This window comes from Ambystoma mexicanum, chromosome 7q (assembly GCF_040938575.1).
Source record: "Ambystoma mexicanum isolate Mex_15411 chromosome 7q, UKY_AmexF1_1, whole genome shotgun sequence".
NCBI classification, from domain to species: domain Eukaryota; kingdom Metazoa; phylum Chordata; class Amphibia; order Caudata; family Ambystomatidae; genus Ambystoma; species Ambystoma mexicanum.
In genome coordinates, this window is record NC_090941.1 from 613,621,550 (window position 1) to 613,636,302 (window position 14,753).

Genomic DNA, 14,753 nt, shown 5'->3' on the forward strand with positions numbered 1-14,753 from the left:
ACACGAATCCCAGCAATTGTCTGGACCGAGACGCTCCGAGCAGAGATAATGGGGATCCGCCCTAGCGAAGCGACGTTCGCATGAAGAACAGGACACAAATCCCAGATGCTCCGGCATAGACAGAGGACTAAGCGACTGCAGAACCGGAGCAGAAGAGAAGGACAACAGGAACAAAAAATAATTCCCGGTGATGCAAGTGCATCCAGCCCCGACCACGCAGAGAAAAGGACTTAAGGGTGACGTATGGGGTGGAGCTCAGGAGGGTGGGGTTACGGCCGCGTGCGGTACCCCGTGTAAAAAGAGAAGGAGGACAACCATTTTCATTTGTGATGCTTTTTGACAAAAGTGCTCCGGTACCCTCCCAAAGGACGGAATGTCCCGCAATATGGAGGAAAGGGGACGGGACGTAGGAGTAAGTGATCCCAAGATAATTAAAAGTATTAACTTTTGGGATGACTACACCATTGCTACTAAGGGGGCGGGGGACATTTTGGGATCTCCCTCCATTTAAAACAGGCAATAACTGCAGATTTATCTGTACTGACCTTCTGTTTCAAGTCATCCATGAAGGCTGTGTAATCAGAAATTAGTTTCGGAAGTGCTCTTGTCATACGTGCGATCAAAACCGTGTCGTCCACATAGGCCAACAGTGACAGGGCTCTATTGCCCTTCCTCAGAACATCTAGAGCCAAGTTTAATGATTGACCATATAGACCGTTTATGTACAGACTGAAGTGTAGGGGCACCAGGAGACAACCTTGGAACACAACCGTCCCAAAGACAATCTATGCACTCTAGACAAGGAAACCAATCTTGTACATAATCCCATAAGATACAGCAATATCAACATCTAGCTAATTTATATATCATTCAGAACTACTTAAAGGGAACCAATTTCCTCAATCTTTGTATTCCTTCAGAGGGCAAATGCAAGGGTAGGAACTCAGATTTAGAGCAATCATTTTGAAACTCAAAACTGATCCAAATACTTGTATTTCTTATTAAGATTGTTTCGAGATATCTCTGGGTTTGTCAAACATAACATGTCATCAACAAAGTTTGTGCTCAAGTTTACCAAACTGAATCCCTCTAATTCCACGTGCTTGAGCAAATTCTCTGTGTGAGTGGCTCCATCATGATAGCAAAGAGTAGGGGCATGAGGGGGCACCCTTGTCTCGCTCCTCTCCTGACTCTGACCTCCCCCAGAGGTTGTCCATTCATCTGATTCTAGAAGCGGAGTCTACATGTGCTGGTTTAATCAATCCTCTAAATGCATCTTTTAGGTCCAATGCTCCAATTGTCTCTTCCTCAATCCATCCTACCAAACGTGTTTTACACATCTAGTGTAAGGAGGGCAGAGACCTGGGAATCTCTGCATCTTATCAAGCAGGTGGGCTACTCTTCTAACATTGTTTAATGCCCATCTGCCCTGGATAAACTCTGCTTGGTCTGGTAGATTACTGAAGGGAGGGAGTATCCCCTCTACTCTCATAGCCAATATTTTAGTAAATAACCTATATTCTAGATTCAATATGGCAATTGGCCTGCAGGAGCCACAGCTCTCTGGGACTTTCCCTGCATTATGGCGAACACTCATCGTGATTTGCAACATCGTTTTTGTTAATCTCTCGAGTGGAGAAAGGAGTTAATCATATGAATCAATGGGGTGCAGAGTTAAATACAAGAGTTATTTTAATATAATTGAGCAATAAACCCTTCCAGGCCTGGATCCTTGTCGAGTAGAAGGTTGAGATGGCTTTAGGGACCTCTTTTTAAAATTGTTTTTAGTCGCCCTGTCTAACTCTATTTTTTCCTTGACAGAAATCATGGGAAGCTTTGCTTACATGGCCTTTTTGTCTGTCTCAAGTCAGTTTCTCAGACAACATTTATTGTAAAATCCTTGGAAGGCATCCAGCTTTGTTACATCCTGGAATGGATTTTCCCATACCTCGTATCTTATAACCTGTATTTACCTTCAGTTTTCTTTTTGTCCTAATACGGTGGGCGAGGAAGCTGCCGATTTTGTTGCCCCTCTCACAGAATGTTTGCTTCAGCCCAAGCAATGCCCTTTCCACCTTATTCATAGACAAAATGTTAATCTGGCCCATGAGCAAAGATGGCCTCCTACACACTTTCCAGGAACCTGCCTTTATTTGTTATTCCTCTAAGCTTCCTACCACCTTTCTTGCTGCCAAACGTTCCACCATAATAACTGCATAAAAGGCATTCCAAGTATTGTCGTGTGAGGTCTGGTCCATTGGGTTCTTGAATGTGCCACCATTTCCTTATTAACCATCAGATTGCTCAGTACCGATATTGGTAATGTCCACTGCCGCTCTCTGTGGTTTCTCCCGGTCTCGGTGAGCACCGACTCCACCCAAGAGCGGTTGGATATTTTGATCTTGCCCACGGACACACATTCAATATAGTAATTTAATCTTCAGAAGACCAGTAAGTAGTCAATATGTGTATGTTCATATGTGAGTGAAAGGAAATATCTCTTTCCTCCCAATGTTTAAATAGCCACATGTCTACCAGCCCTGGGTTCACCAATTACCTTTTCAACTTGGTTGAAGCCTGAAGATTCAGGAAATTAGCCCCTTTAGAATGATTTAAGGTCTTATCCATTATCAAGTATTGATCCTCTCCCAAAACTATATCACCTTCTGCATTGTATGACAATTGCTTCAGCAGAGAGTCTAAAATCATTACATGGTGCGTATTAGGAGTGTAGATAGCACGGCGCTATATTTTATTGTTTCCCAGGGTGCCTATTTCCACACATACTTTCCTTCAGGATATCTTATAGTAAGGATCATTTTGAAAGCTATGCCCTTCTTAAACAGTCCCAACACCCCCGCTGTTTTAGTTGGCCCTAATGTGAAGCCTTGCACTGGATATGTTCTATTTTTCGACCTAAACTCATCTCACTTGACAAAATGGTTCTCTTGTATGATATCAATGCCCACAATCTAGAAGCAGCACATGATGCATTCTTTTGTGTAGAGAGTTTAGATCGCTGATATTGATGGAAAGAATCTTAACTGTATTCCCATTCTTGTTTGATTTGCTGTTGCTCACCCTAGTCCTCTATTTGTACATAGGTTCTTCCCCAAATTTTCTCCCCCCTAGCAGAACATATCCTTCACTTACCCCCTGCCACAGTTAAGCAATAAGCCCCCGAGCTGCGGCGCATTACACAGTCAGGTAATTCTTTGGGGTCCATTGTTATCATTAATGACCCTGCGGCAAGGGGCTTATTGCTATTAGTACCCTGGCCCGCAAGACCGAGGTACTAATAGCATTTTTCCTGTTCCGAAACGCAGCGCATTTCGGAACAAAAAATAAAATATGTAAAAAAAATGGCTACCGGGAAAGGCAAAACAGAGTGTTTTCCCTTTCCATGGCGACCATCGGGAGTGGATGCGTTTGCTCCTGAAAAAGGAGAGAAAAAGAAGGTAAGTGGGTTTGGGAGGATGGGGAGGAGGTAGTTTGCAGGGGCAGGAGGTGGAAGAAAGAAAATACGTACCTGAATCCCTGGTGGGCGACGATGGCAGCCTCCAGCCACGTGGAGGCTTAGAGCCGGGATTGGCCTGTATCGAGCCTCCTCATTGGCTGAGGGGCTGCCACGCCCCCCGCCGAGAACAAAGGATAGGAATCCCGGCCGAGGAATTACCGGTCGGATAAAGCCCCGGCGAGGGCCAATCAGAATGTTTGTTAATTTAACAAACATTCTGATTGGCCCTCGCTGGGTACTAATTGTGAATATATTGTCCTCCTACAAGAGTATGGGACTATTTAACCCAACAAGGAAACCGCCCTACAGTAGCCTTCAGTTGGTACTGACCTATTTAACATCATTAACTACTAAATACATATTAACTCCCATTCCACCCCTTGTCCAAACTCCCCCCACCAAACGCATTTCCCCCTCAGAGTTTCCAGTAAAACGTCTGTTACTTCCTGGTCAATGTCTTATCTCTTGTGAACACGTCATTAATAATATGCCAGCGTTGTGTGTCATCTTGGTCTTTCTGTGCCAGACACCTCCCAGGTTTCATAGTACACTTCAGGGTCTTTGTTCAAGTTAGTTGTTATCTTGGAGATCATGCTCTCTGCTCCAACTTTTGTTTTCAGTGACTCCCAGATGTAATAATTTGATGCTCCCTGACTATCTCTCAAAAAACCCTTTGCCTCGGCTTCCGGTTTGTGACTTTCAGCCATTTGCATCCTTCCTCCTCGAGCGATCCTATGTTGTGCTGTGCTCCATTTATCTCAAACTGCAACCCAGTTGGCACGAGGCAGTGGAAGTGGAAGTGAAACCTGTCATTTCTGGATTTGTCGGTTAGTGGCTTTTGTTTTTTTAAATGTATTTATATATTTTTTTTTCTGTTGCAACATTTTATTAGTCTGTCTTTACATTTTAGAAAAAGAATCCAAAGATTTTGCCTCCTGTATGTTTTCGCCTAGCTTCTTCATGGTCCATGATGCCTGCAGAGGTTGTGAGTACAATGCATCCAAACTGCTGAGATGGCAACAGATTGTTCTGCCATTTCTGCAGTTCCTTCAGGTGCACGTCAAATCGCAGACTGATTACACCACGCTTGTTCAGTCTGCCAGTAAGGTTTACAACAATTTTTCCAGCTCTGTGATCATCAATAACTTCAAATTCTCCAATGTAACCATGCTTCATCATCACAGTTAAGAAGCACACGATTACTTTGGAACACGGCTTGATCAGAACTTGACGTTTTCCGGCAGCATTGTTGATGCTTCGCAGAGCATCTGCAATCACATTCATGCACACCATGTTGTTATTGGCTTTTGTGACCTTTCACTGCAAAGTGGCCCCAGAAACATTTAATACAGTTGTCTATGGTAGTTCCTGAATTCTAGATTGACAGCTTTTAGTAGCCTTTCCTTGAAAGTAAAGGCTTGAATCATAAGAGAATAAACAAACTATCACCCATGTTAAAAATAACTGAAACCTCCATGATTCATAGTTTGTAACCATGCTTAGGCGGAACGAGGTAATGTGGCAACATAAAACAAGATATTTACAGGAGCAAAGGAACAATAAATATTAGACACAAGCAGATAGAGAACCATTTATTGTTTGTATCCAACTTTCCCATACTGAGGTTCCACTACTTTTTCCTCTTCCCATTGGGATAGTTTTTTCAGTACATTCTGTACATTTCTGGCCATACATCAGCCTGGAAGCGAACAAAGGGAGGTTACCAGCAACCTTGAATTTGATAAGCCTGAATCTGGGGGATTCAGGGAGGAATCAAGGACATAACTACAGATTGTAACTCTCCCTTGGATCCAGGTCCTTGTGATGTCCCCTTCCTGTTTTTTGGTTCCTCTTTTTACCCAGTAGGGACTCCATGTTCTGTTTCCCTAGACTTGGAAATCCATGGTGGGGAAAACTGGGATTTGTTAATCCTCAGCCATTTTATAGTGAAACAACATCATACACATTTGATTGGTAAGGAAGCCCATCTATTGCTAATCAATCCACCGCTAGATTGGTAGATTCAAAATGTGGCACTCTGTCCATAGCTAGATAAATGTGGAGGTGGACTGCATTAGGGGGCTGGGTTGGAATCCCACGCTAGGTAGAAGATGCTCCACTTTAGTTTACCATATTATCAGAGGACAAAGAAGGCTAAAAGACTACTTTGTTTTATTAAACTTGTAAATCTACAAAGACTTCTGCAGGAAAAAAAAACCTTTCCACCGGTTTATTCTACCAAATCGTTGGCACGTTAAAAATCAAGCGCTCACAACCAAGAAGATACATTACAATCAAGAACTGGCCTTTCTTTGTCATTGTAAGTGAAGAAAAGAACACAATATCAATTGTATACAAACCAATAAGAAATCAGTGAAAAAAGACACAGTGGTATTGCAGGCACATACGCATGCGTGCAAAGACACCCAAACAGTATGACTGACGGATGAACGCTCTCATTGAATGCGCGGTTACTCATTGATAACATGACATCTAATAACGTTTTTAGAATTCTGCTCAGCAGAGAAAGATCTTTAATATGACAATACTAACGAGTTTAGGATTTTGCTGCCACATTTGCAGCCCTATGGAAGTGGTGATTCTTGCCAACTATACAATCAAGCATGCTATATTGCAATGGTCTATGTTCATACTAAAAGAACAATGGTGTTTTATAATGCAGGGATAGTGATGTAGTTTAAATTCAACAAAAAAGCAAGTGGTCTCTAAAAATGTGCCTACAAAACAAGCAGGTTTGAAGTAATGCAAGTTGCATAGGAAATTTGCAGAATAGTTCTAAATATCGCATATATTTTACCAGGTGTGCTGCAACTCACATTGGAAAATTATTATGTGACATCAATACTCGTTTCTCAAGGGAAAGGGACATCAAGGACACTTGGACGTAAAGGAATTGGATCAATATTAACACAATTTTCATTTCATGCTTCCCCACCTCCAACGTGCCGACGATATACCCTAATTATGTGAGCGGTCTCCGAGTAACCAGGAGAAGGTTATTAGAGCAAGAGGTGGAAATAGAAGGCACTTTTTATAGTGACAGGTCTGCTAATAGAGTGCACTGATTCACTAAGACACGCAGTGCATTCTCACCTCTACTGAGAGGAATGTCATTTGGTCCTAATTCACCATTAGCCCATCCAAGCAAAGATGTATTCCATGAGATCACTAAAGTACTCAAACAGAAAAAAAACAAGGAATGTGAAAGGAATCTAATTGAATACAGAGCCCTTAATTATCAAAAGACAATTTTGAATCTTTATGAATAAAAACATTTTCACACCCATTAAAGAATGACAGCGTGGCATTTACAATCCTGCAAAATCTCAAGAATGTGTCTGAAGACAGTGCAAGGAAGGCATGGTATCAAAGTAAGACAGACAATTGACCATAGTTCAAGGGTGTTTAGTGAACTTTCAAAAAGGGGGTGATAAACGCTTATCTTAACCTAAATCTAAGATGGGAGCAAGCTACGACCATCAAATAATAATAATGCAGTCCTAGTGGAGTCTCATCAAAATAAAAGGGCCTATACTAAAACCCTATTGCCAATCCTTACCGCTAATTTACAAATAGTGTGAGGAAATGTTCATGAAAAAGGAAGAAGTGTTCACAAAATGATAAGTCAGGATGTTCAGGCCGCTGGCCTCCCTTTTTTTGACATTTCCAGCACGGGACAAGGCGGTTCACTCGAGCATAGCACACTCGTGGGCTTCTTTAGCACGAGGACACAGTTCCAATAACAAAGTCAGGGCCTTCTGTGCCCAAGTCTCTTAAGGTATCAAATTCTTTTGATTCAGAGGGCCTAATGTATCAAAACAACAAAAAAGTTCCTTTACAAATATTCAAGTCAGGCGATTCACTCTTCACCCTGTATCCCCCTCAGCTGGGCTCAGATCCCTTTTCTACCGCAATCTTTAGTTTGGATCCCCCCTCTTCCGGGCTTAGATCCTCTTTTCACAATTAGATTCCCACAGCCGGGCTCGGACCAATTACAATTTGTATATGCAATCGAAGACTTTTGAATGTGCACAGGGTTTTGCTCAACTTCTTGCATGACCACTTTGACTTCACAGTTCAGCAATTTTACACTCTTATCAGAAAGTGGGGGTTTCCTTTCCCCTAGTTTTCTCTCAGCACCCGTTGGTCGGGTTCACAATTGCCCCTTTGATATTCAATTATATTCATGTCACTCATCACATACGCCTTATTCTCTGTTCTTTGCAGATTTCTTCATACAATGTTGCTGCTTGCAACCTTGGTTGTAACACAGCTCGGTCTTCTATCAGTCTCCCCTGCTCACCGGCTGTGCTGATTTTACTGGAGTGGCTTTGTTCTAGGAGCCAAAGACAGTACCCTGGCAGCAATCGCTCCTCCCCGCCTCGGCTATCGATTACGGGAGAACACTGGGTACCTTTGACACACAAAGCACCTTTCTTCAGCTTCGATTCCTGGTCTTTTGTTTCTTGTTCTCGAGGGCTCATGTAGTGGGTTTCTTCCTCTGAAAAGGCCAAGGGCAATTCCCTCCTTGCAACCCTTCCTGGTCTTGGCGTTTTTCTCATCGTGGTAAACTGTCATCTCAGAACTGCTGCTTCCTCATGTGTTTTGCCTTGCTCTGAGTGTACTTTCGTGCTCCGGCTTTAATCCTGCTGGGGAAGTGTGATGGAAATCAGGTGTGTGTAATTATCAGTAATTGCCTGACACAGCCTAATCCTTGTGTTGGGACATGTCAGGTATACGGCTCAGGTATTAGTGCATTTTCTCTCACAGTGAGCTGTCAGTGAAAATGTTTTTGTGTTGGGAAACAGGGGCAGGGGTTGAGTTCCTAGGTATCCTACCTAGCAGGGTGGGGAAAAGGTGTAACAAGGAAGGGGATACCGCATCTCACCCTTTGGTGTCCCACTTTCACTCCCGGAAGACCCATCATCCAGGTGATCCTCCCTCACTGGTCCACCCTATGAACTGGTTCCAATAGCGATGGCCGTGTCCTGGCCACCTGGATGATAGATCCCCGGGGACTAGCGGGTGAGACAACTTTAGGTTTCTCACAACAGTACTTGGATTTGCCATGACCAAATTTGTGTCTCAACCTGATATGTAAAAATTTGAAAATGCAAAGATAAAACCAAAAGCTTAACTTAAGTGTCTTGTTAACAGATGAACAACTGAAACTCTAATACTAAACAGCAAAGACAATGTTTCATTTTTTTATTTTTGATCTTATGAATTAAGTTGTGGCCTACAAGTCATTTGGTATTTCTGTACATAGGAGAATTCCAACCTAATGGAGCACTGTCAAAATTCAAAAGAGCGCATGCCTCAGCTACTGTGGTGGAACTGCATTTATAAGTTAGAAGAGTACATCTAATGCATAAAGCATGGAAGTTTGCAGCCCATTCTCGGGGCAATGTAAAGACGAGTGCTCAGATATTGCGACATGTGTTCCTGTGCCATCACATCAGGGCGTGGCCCGAGCTTCATAAGTAGAAATGCTTATGCAAGTGAATGTCATCAAGAGCATTTCTTATTTGATAACAGCTGTGCCAGTCAAACCCTGGTGCAGATTAAGGGGGTAAGGAACAAGTTACTTACCTGTAACTGTTGTTCTCCAGCATGGGTCTGGCATGGATTCACATGCTCATGAATATTCCCCGACGTCAGGCTGGGAATCCTCGGTATAGAAAAAAATCAGTATCAGTTTCGTTTCTGATCTGTCTTTCTTAGTAGCAACCAATCACTGGTCTCTGGATCATACTTCCCCCAGCCAATGACTGCCCTCTCCCTAAGCCCCGCCTCTGGCAGCCATCCTCAGATTTGGTAGCACGTAAAGTGGCAGTATGACCAAGTGAAGAGCCACAGAGGGGTAGGCGGGAGGGTTCGCATGTGAATCCATGCCAGACCCATGCTGGAGAACAACAGTTACAGGTAAGTAACTTGTTCCTTCTCCAGCATGGGGTCTGGCATGGATTCACATGCTCATGAATAAAGAATACATAGCAGTACACACATGCACAACCACGGGAGGTGGCAACAGGCTCAACATTAAGCAATATAACAACTCAACATTAAGCATCTCTTACCTCCTCACCAGGCTCACCTTAGGCGAACAGGTTGCGCAGCACTGCTTGGCCGACCCTAGACTCCTCCCTGGAGACCCGATCGATGCAGTAGAATCTTGTGAAGGTGTGCGTCGACCTCCACGTCGCACCCCTGCAGATGTCTAGCAGGGACACACCAGACAGGAACGCCGTGGTAGCAGCGATCGCTCTGGTCGAATGGGCTCTCGGACAGCCGGGCAGCGGTCGGTTCGCCAACCGGTGACAGTGCATGATGCAGCCGGAGAGCCATCTGGAAATGGAAGTCTTAGAGAGAGCCTTCCCTTGATTCACAGTCCCAAAGTTCACAAACAGCTGCAACGTCTTCCGAAAACTCTTTGTGCGGTCCACGTAGGACTTCAGCGCTCTAGCTACATCCAGCGAGTGCAAAGTCCTCTCGGCCGGCGACAAAGGCGATGGGAATAAAACTGGCAACACCAAGGGCTCGTTGAGGTGGAAGTCCGACGGCACCTTGGGCATAAAGGAGGGGTGCGTCCTCAGCACCACCCTTGTGTCATGAAAAGTCAAGTATGGAGGCTTGCAAGATAGGGCCTGGATCTCTCCCACTCGTCGTGCCGAGGTGATGGCCACGAGGGAAGCTGTCTTCCATGACAGGAACTTCAGAGGCACCAAATGCATAGGCTCGATTTGGGGCCCCCATGAGCCTGGTCAGCACCACATTAAGCTCCCACGCCGGGGCAGGAGCCTTCACCGGCGGAAATGATCGGAATAGTCCCTTCATGAATTCTTTCACCAGGCGATGAGACCACAAGGACGCCCGTCCCGTAGTCCTGGTATATCGGGAGATTGCAGCCAGATGTATTTTGATGGAGGCGTGAGCTAGTCCAGCTTTGGCCACCGACAGTAGGTACGGCAGTACTTGAGGGGCCGTAATCCGCAGAGGGTTAATCTTCTGTGCACGGCACCAGACAGAGAACCTCTTCCATTTATGTCCGTAGCACTTGAGAGTTGAGGACGCCCTGGCCTTTGCAAGAACCTCTCTGCAGTCGGCCGGGATGTCGTACCCTCCAAACTCTAGTGCTGCAGGAGCCAGGCATGCAAGTTCAGCTACTCCGGGTTGTGGTGAAGAATGGCGCCTCCTCCTCTGGAGAGAAGGTCTGCGTCCGTCGGCAGCTTGACTGGTGTGGACGTTGACAAGTCCAGAAGGTCCGGGAACCAGATCTGTCTCGGCCACGCCGGTGCGACGAGGATCATCCTGCATCGGGACCTCTTGAGCTGGTTGATGAGCCGGAGCAGCAACGGCAGCGGGGGGAATGCATAAAGAAATAGGCCGTCCCAGAGGAACAAGAAAGCATCACCCATGCTCCTCGGCTGGGGGAACCTGCTGGCGAACCTCCGGCACTTGGAATTCGTCGCTGTCGCGAAGAGATCGATTTGGGGTTCGCCCCATCGTCGGAAGAGTCGATCCACTTGATCCTGGCATAGTTCCCACTCGTGGCACGAGTGCATGTCACGCTCACCTGATTCCCACGGAGGCGCAGGTCTGGCTTCGAGTGCTGATGCTTCTTCAATGGTGAAGCGCAGAACTCTGAAGATGGACAGGAAGGGCCCCTCTACTCTGGCTTTTCTGGCTCGCAGGAATATTCCCCTTAGGGTCTGGAAGTATGAGTTCTCCATCCTGCTTCTGATGCAGGGGCGCGTTGAAACCCAGTTACTTCACTGGATTGAGGTTTGATGGGAGTTCAAAATAAGCTTGACTATTCAGGTGAGGCGTTGTAAGAGTTCTGTTGCAAGTTCAAAAGTTCAAGCTTAATAATAATGTTCATTGTCTTATTGCAGCAAGCGCTAATGCTAATGTCTTTTTCCCCTTAGGGGCCGGGGTTCGGAATGCCGGAGATATGGCGCCGACCCGAAGTGAAACGTGCAGTTCCAGTAAATGACAGGTAAATTCTGGCTGAGCGTTCAGGTAATGTCTTTGCATTCGCTCATTCAATGTCCTTGTCTTTTTTCCCCATAGGGGCCGGGGTCCGGAATGCCAGGAAGCGGCAGGACCCGAAATGAAATGGGAAAGACCCAACAGGTAAGTCTTAGAAGGAAACTGAGCCTTTCCTATTCCCTTCCTTCTCACCTTGTTTTCTTGTATTTTTCTCTCTAGGCTCAGGGAAGTGGGTGCGGATCCGGATGATCGCTGCTGAAGATGGAGGCGCCCAGGAAAGGTGAGTGAGCGATCGAAGCGAAATGCTTGTAAAATGATGTCTTCCCTTTCAGTATCGTCGGGTGTGATGTCTCCGTGATGCAGCTTTAGCAGGTAAGGTCTTCTTTCTCTCCAATTCTCTCTTATCTCCCTTTGCAGGCGACCCGGGATGCTGACAGGCGTGGCTGAAGTCCAGATGCAGGAGCTGACGTGGTGAGCGTCCAGCTGCGAGGAGCAGAACAACGCGAAGCGTGAGTTGCTGATCGGGCGTGGTTTAAATAGCTTCGGAAGAAGTTCCAGGTATGTATCCTTCCACCGATCAGGTATGTAACCTTCCCCGAACACACCCAGGTGGAAAGTAGTCCCACAGGTAAAGTAGTTCCATTCAGGCCTCAAGAGGGCCTGGATGTAGCAGCATGGTCTGCATCAGGTAAGTGCACATTAAAACACTTGAACACATGTCTAGCTTTATGAGCCTGGCGCCTAAGGCAGGTAGGCATCATGACAGCGCAGCTCCCTGCTGAGTGAGTCGGCGATCGTGTTTTTTATTCCTGCCAGATAAAGAGGCACCAGAAACATCCGTTGGGTGACGGCCCAATGCCACAGATCCTGGGCTTCCTTGGATAGGGCCGGGGACCTGGTTCCGCCCTGCTTCCGGATGTAGAACATCGTGGTGGTGTTGTCGGTGAAGATCCTCACCACCTTGCCCTTGAGGGACGGGAGAAAGGACCTGAGGGCCCAGAACACTGCGCGGAGCTCCAAAATGTTGATGTGGAGTGACTTCTCCTGCGGGAGCCAAAGGCCTCTCGCGTGAAGATCTCCGGAGTGCGCTCCCCAACCTTCCAGGGAGGCGTCCGTCGTCACCGTCACCTGGTGAGCTGGGATCTGAAAGTCCGTGCCCGCCTACAGATGGGAGCGGGTACCCCAGCACTGGATCGCCCGACGGAACGTCTCGTTGAGAGGGATCTTGTCCTCGAAGCTGCCCGTCGACTGGACCCAGCGGGTGTCTAGGAACTCTTGTAAGGGGCGCATCCGAAGCCTGCAAAGGCGCACCAGATAAATGCAGGAGGACATCATCCCGGGGAGGGACTCGATAGATCTTACCCTGGCCATGTCTGTGGCCAGCAGACGCTGCACCTTGCCCAGAATGGTCCTGGTCCTTTCCTCCGACGGCGAGGCCAGCCGCGCCACTGTTTCGAGCTTGGCTCCCAGAAACAGGGCAACTTGCGACGGAACCAGGTGGGATTTTGCAAAGTTGATGGAGAATCCCAGGTCCGTGAGCAGCTGGACGGTCTTCGCAGTGTGCTCCACGGCGTGCTCCCTCGTCCTTGCCCGGATGAGCCAGTCGTCCAGGTAGGGGTAGATGTGGATCCCTTGTAGGTGCAGCCGCGCCGCCACCTGTGCGAGGCACTTGGAGAACACCCTGGGTGCCGACTTCAATCCGAACGGGAGGGCCTTGAACTGGTAGTGCCCCTCTTGGACCACGAACCTGAGGAACTTTCGGTGTCTTTTTAGAATGGGGATGTGGAAGTATGCATCCTCCAAGTCCAACGACGACAGGTAATCGCCCTCCTCTAGCTGTCGTGCTGGAGGGTGACCATACGGAACTTCTGCGCCTTTATGTACTTGTTCAGTCGTCGTAGGTCCAGGATGGGGCGCCATCCTCCTGTCTTCTTTTTTACGAGGAAGTACCTTGAGTAAACTCCGGAGCCCCGAAGCCTCTTTAGGACGAGCTCGATGGCACCCTTCTTGAGCATCGCCCTTACTTAACAGTAGTTGAGGGACGTGATTTTCCTTCCTGGCCACGGGTGGAACGCGAGGGCACTTCTTCTGAAACTCGAGGGGGTGCCCTTGGGCCAGGGAGTCCAGCACCCAATGGTGGGTGGAGATGGACTCCCACACGCTGACTAACCTCGCCAGCCGGCCCCCCACCGTGGGTGCTTCGGCGGGGGCCCGACCCCACGGTCGGTTCAATCTTGTTTGGAGGCCGCCTTGCCTCCTTGACCTCCCTGTCGACGACGACGGGCACCACCTGGCTTGCCGTGTCCCCTGTAGGCTTCCTGGGACGAAGATCTTGCCGCTTGGCGGTACGTGGAGGAGCCACTGCCGGATCCCTTGGAGGCACCTTGTCTGCCTCCGGAGCTCCGAAAGGACGGCCGTCGTTGTTGGAGCACTCCCAGTGCCCGGGCAGTCTCTGTGTCTGTCTTGATGGCCTGAAGGGACTCATCAACCGCCTTCCCAAACAGGTTGTTCCCGTCGAAGGGCATGTCCAAAACCTTGGCTTGTACATCCTGGCGGAAATCCGTGGCCTTGAGCCATCGTCGTCGTCTCAAGCAAACGCCATTGTCCAACTGACGGAAACCGGTGTCGGCGATGTCCGTTGCCACCGTGATGGCGTGGTCCGAAGCAATCTCACCCTCCTGTAGGATTTCAAGGGCCTCAGCCCTTTTGGCGTCCGGAAGGAAGTCTAACCGAGGGGCGATTTTGAACCACAACTCCCTGTTGTAGCGTGCTACGATAGCCAGGGCGTTGGCCGCCTTGATAGTCGTCGCTGCGGATGAGATGATCCGTCGTCCCATCGTGTCCAACTTCGTGCCCTCGCTGTCCGGCGGGGAGGTTGATGTCGAGGCCGATGCCCCCCAGCTTTCTTCTTTGCCGCCGCCGAGACGACCGAATCCGGGGTAGGTTGTGCCCGAAGGCACAAGGGGACAGCGTCGGGACCCGGTACTTCTTCTCGTACCGGTCCCTCTTTGCTGGCGCAGTGGCAGGGTTCTTGAGGAGGGCGAGCCCCTCATCCCAGATGTCATCAAGAAGCGGTACGGCGAGGACCGTCTTCCTTTTAGCCTTGCGCCGTTGGTAAAGGAACCCTTCTTTCTTCTTCTCCTCTGGGCAGAGCTGGAAAAGCTTGGATGCCCTGGAAATCATGGCATGAAAGGATCCAACCTCGTTGTGCGGGGACGCCCGA

The 14,753-nt window shown here is 47.8% G+C and overlaps 2 protein-coding genes across 7 annotated transcripts in view; both read right to left on the bottom strand.

Annotated features, from left to right (window-relative positions):
- Window positions 1-14,753, bottom strand: part of NBEA (neurobeachin) — a 2,584,133-nt gene that overhangs the window by 961,839 nt on the left and 1,607,541 nt on the right. The window lies entirely within an intron of this gene.
- On the bottom strand, window positions 4,394-4,810 carry LOC138528740 (small ribosomal subunit protein uS8-like). Its single transcript, XM_069640611.1, has one exon. It carries the CDS (start codon window positions 4,808-4,810, stop codon window positions 4,424-4,426), a length of 387 nt encoding a protein of 128 aa, XP_069496712.1. The 3' UTR covers window positions 4,394-4,423.

What these genes read in the sequence shown, in the direction of transcription:
- LOC138528740 (XM_069640611.1), bottom strand. Translation starts at nt 4,810, where the DNA reads ATGGTGTGCATGAATGTGATTGCAGATGCTCTGCGAAGCATCAACAAT.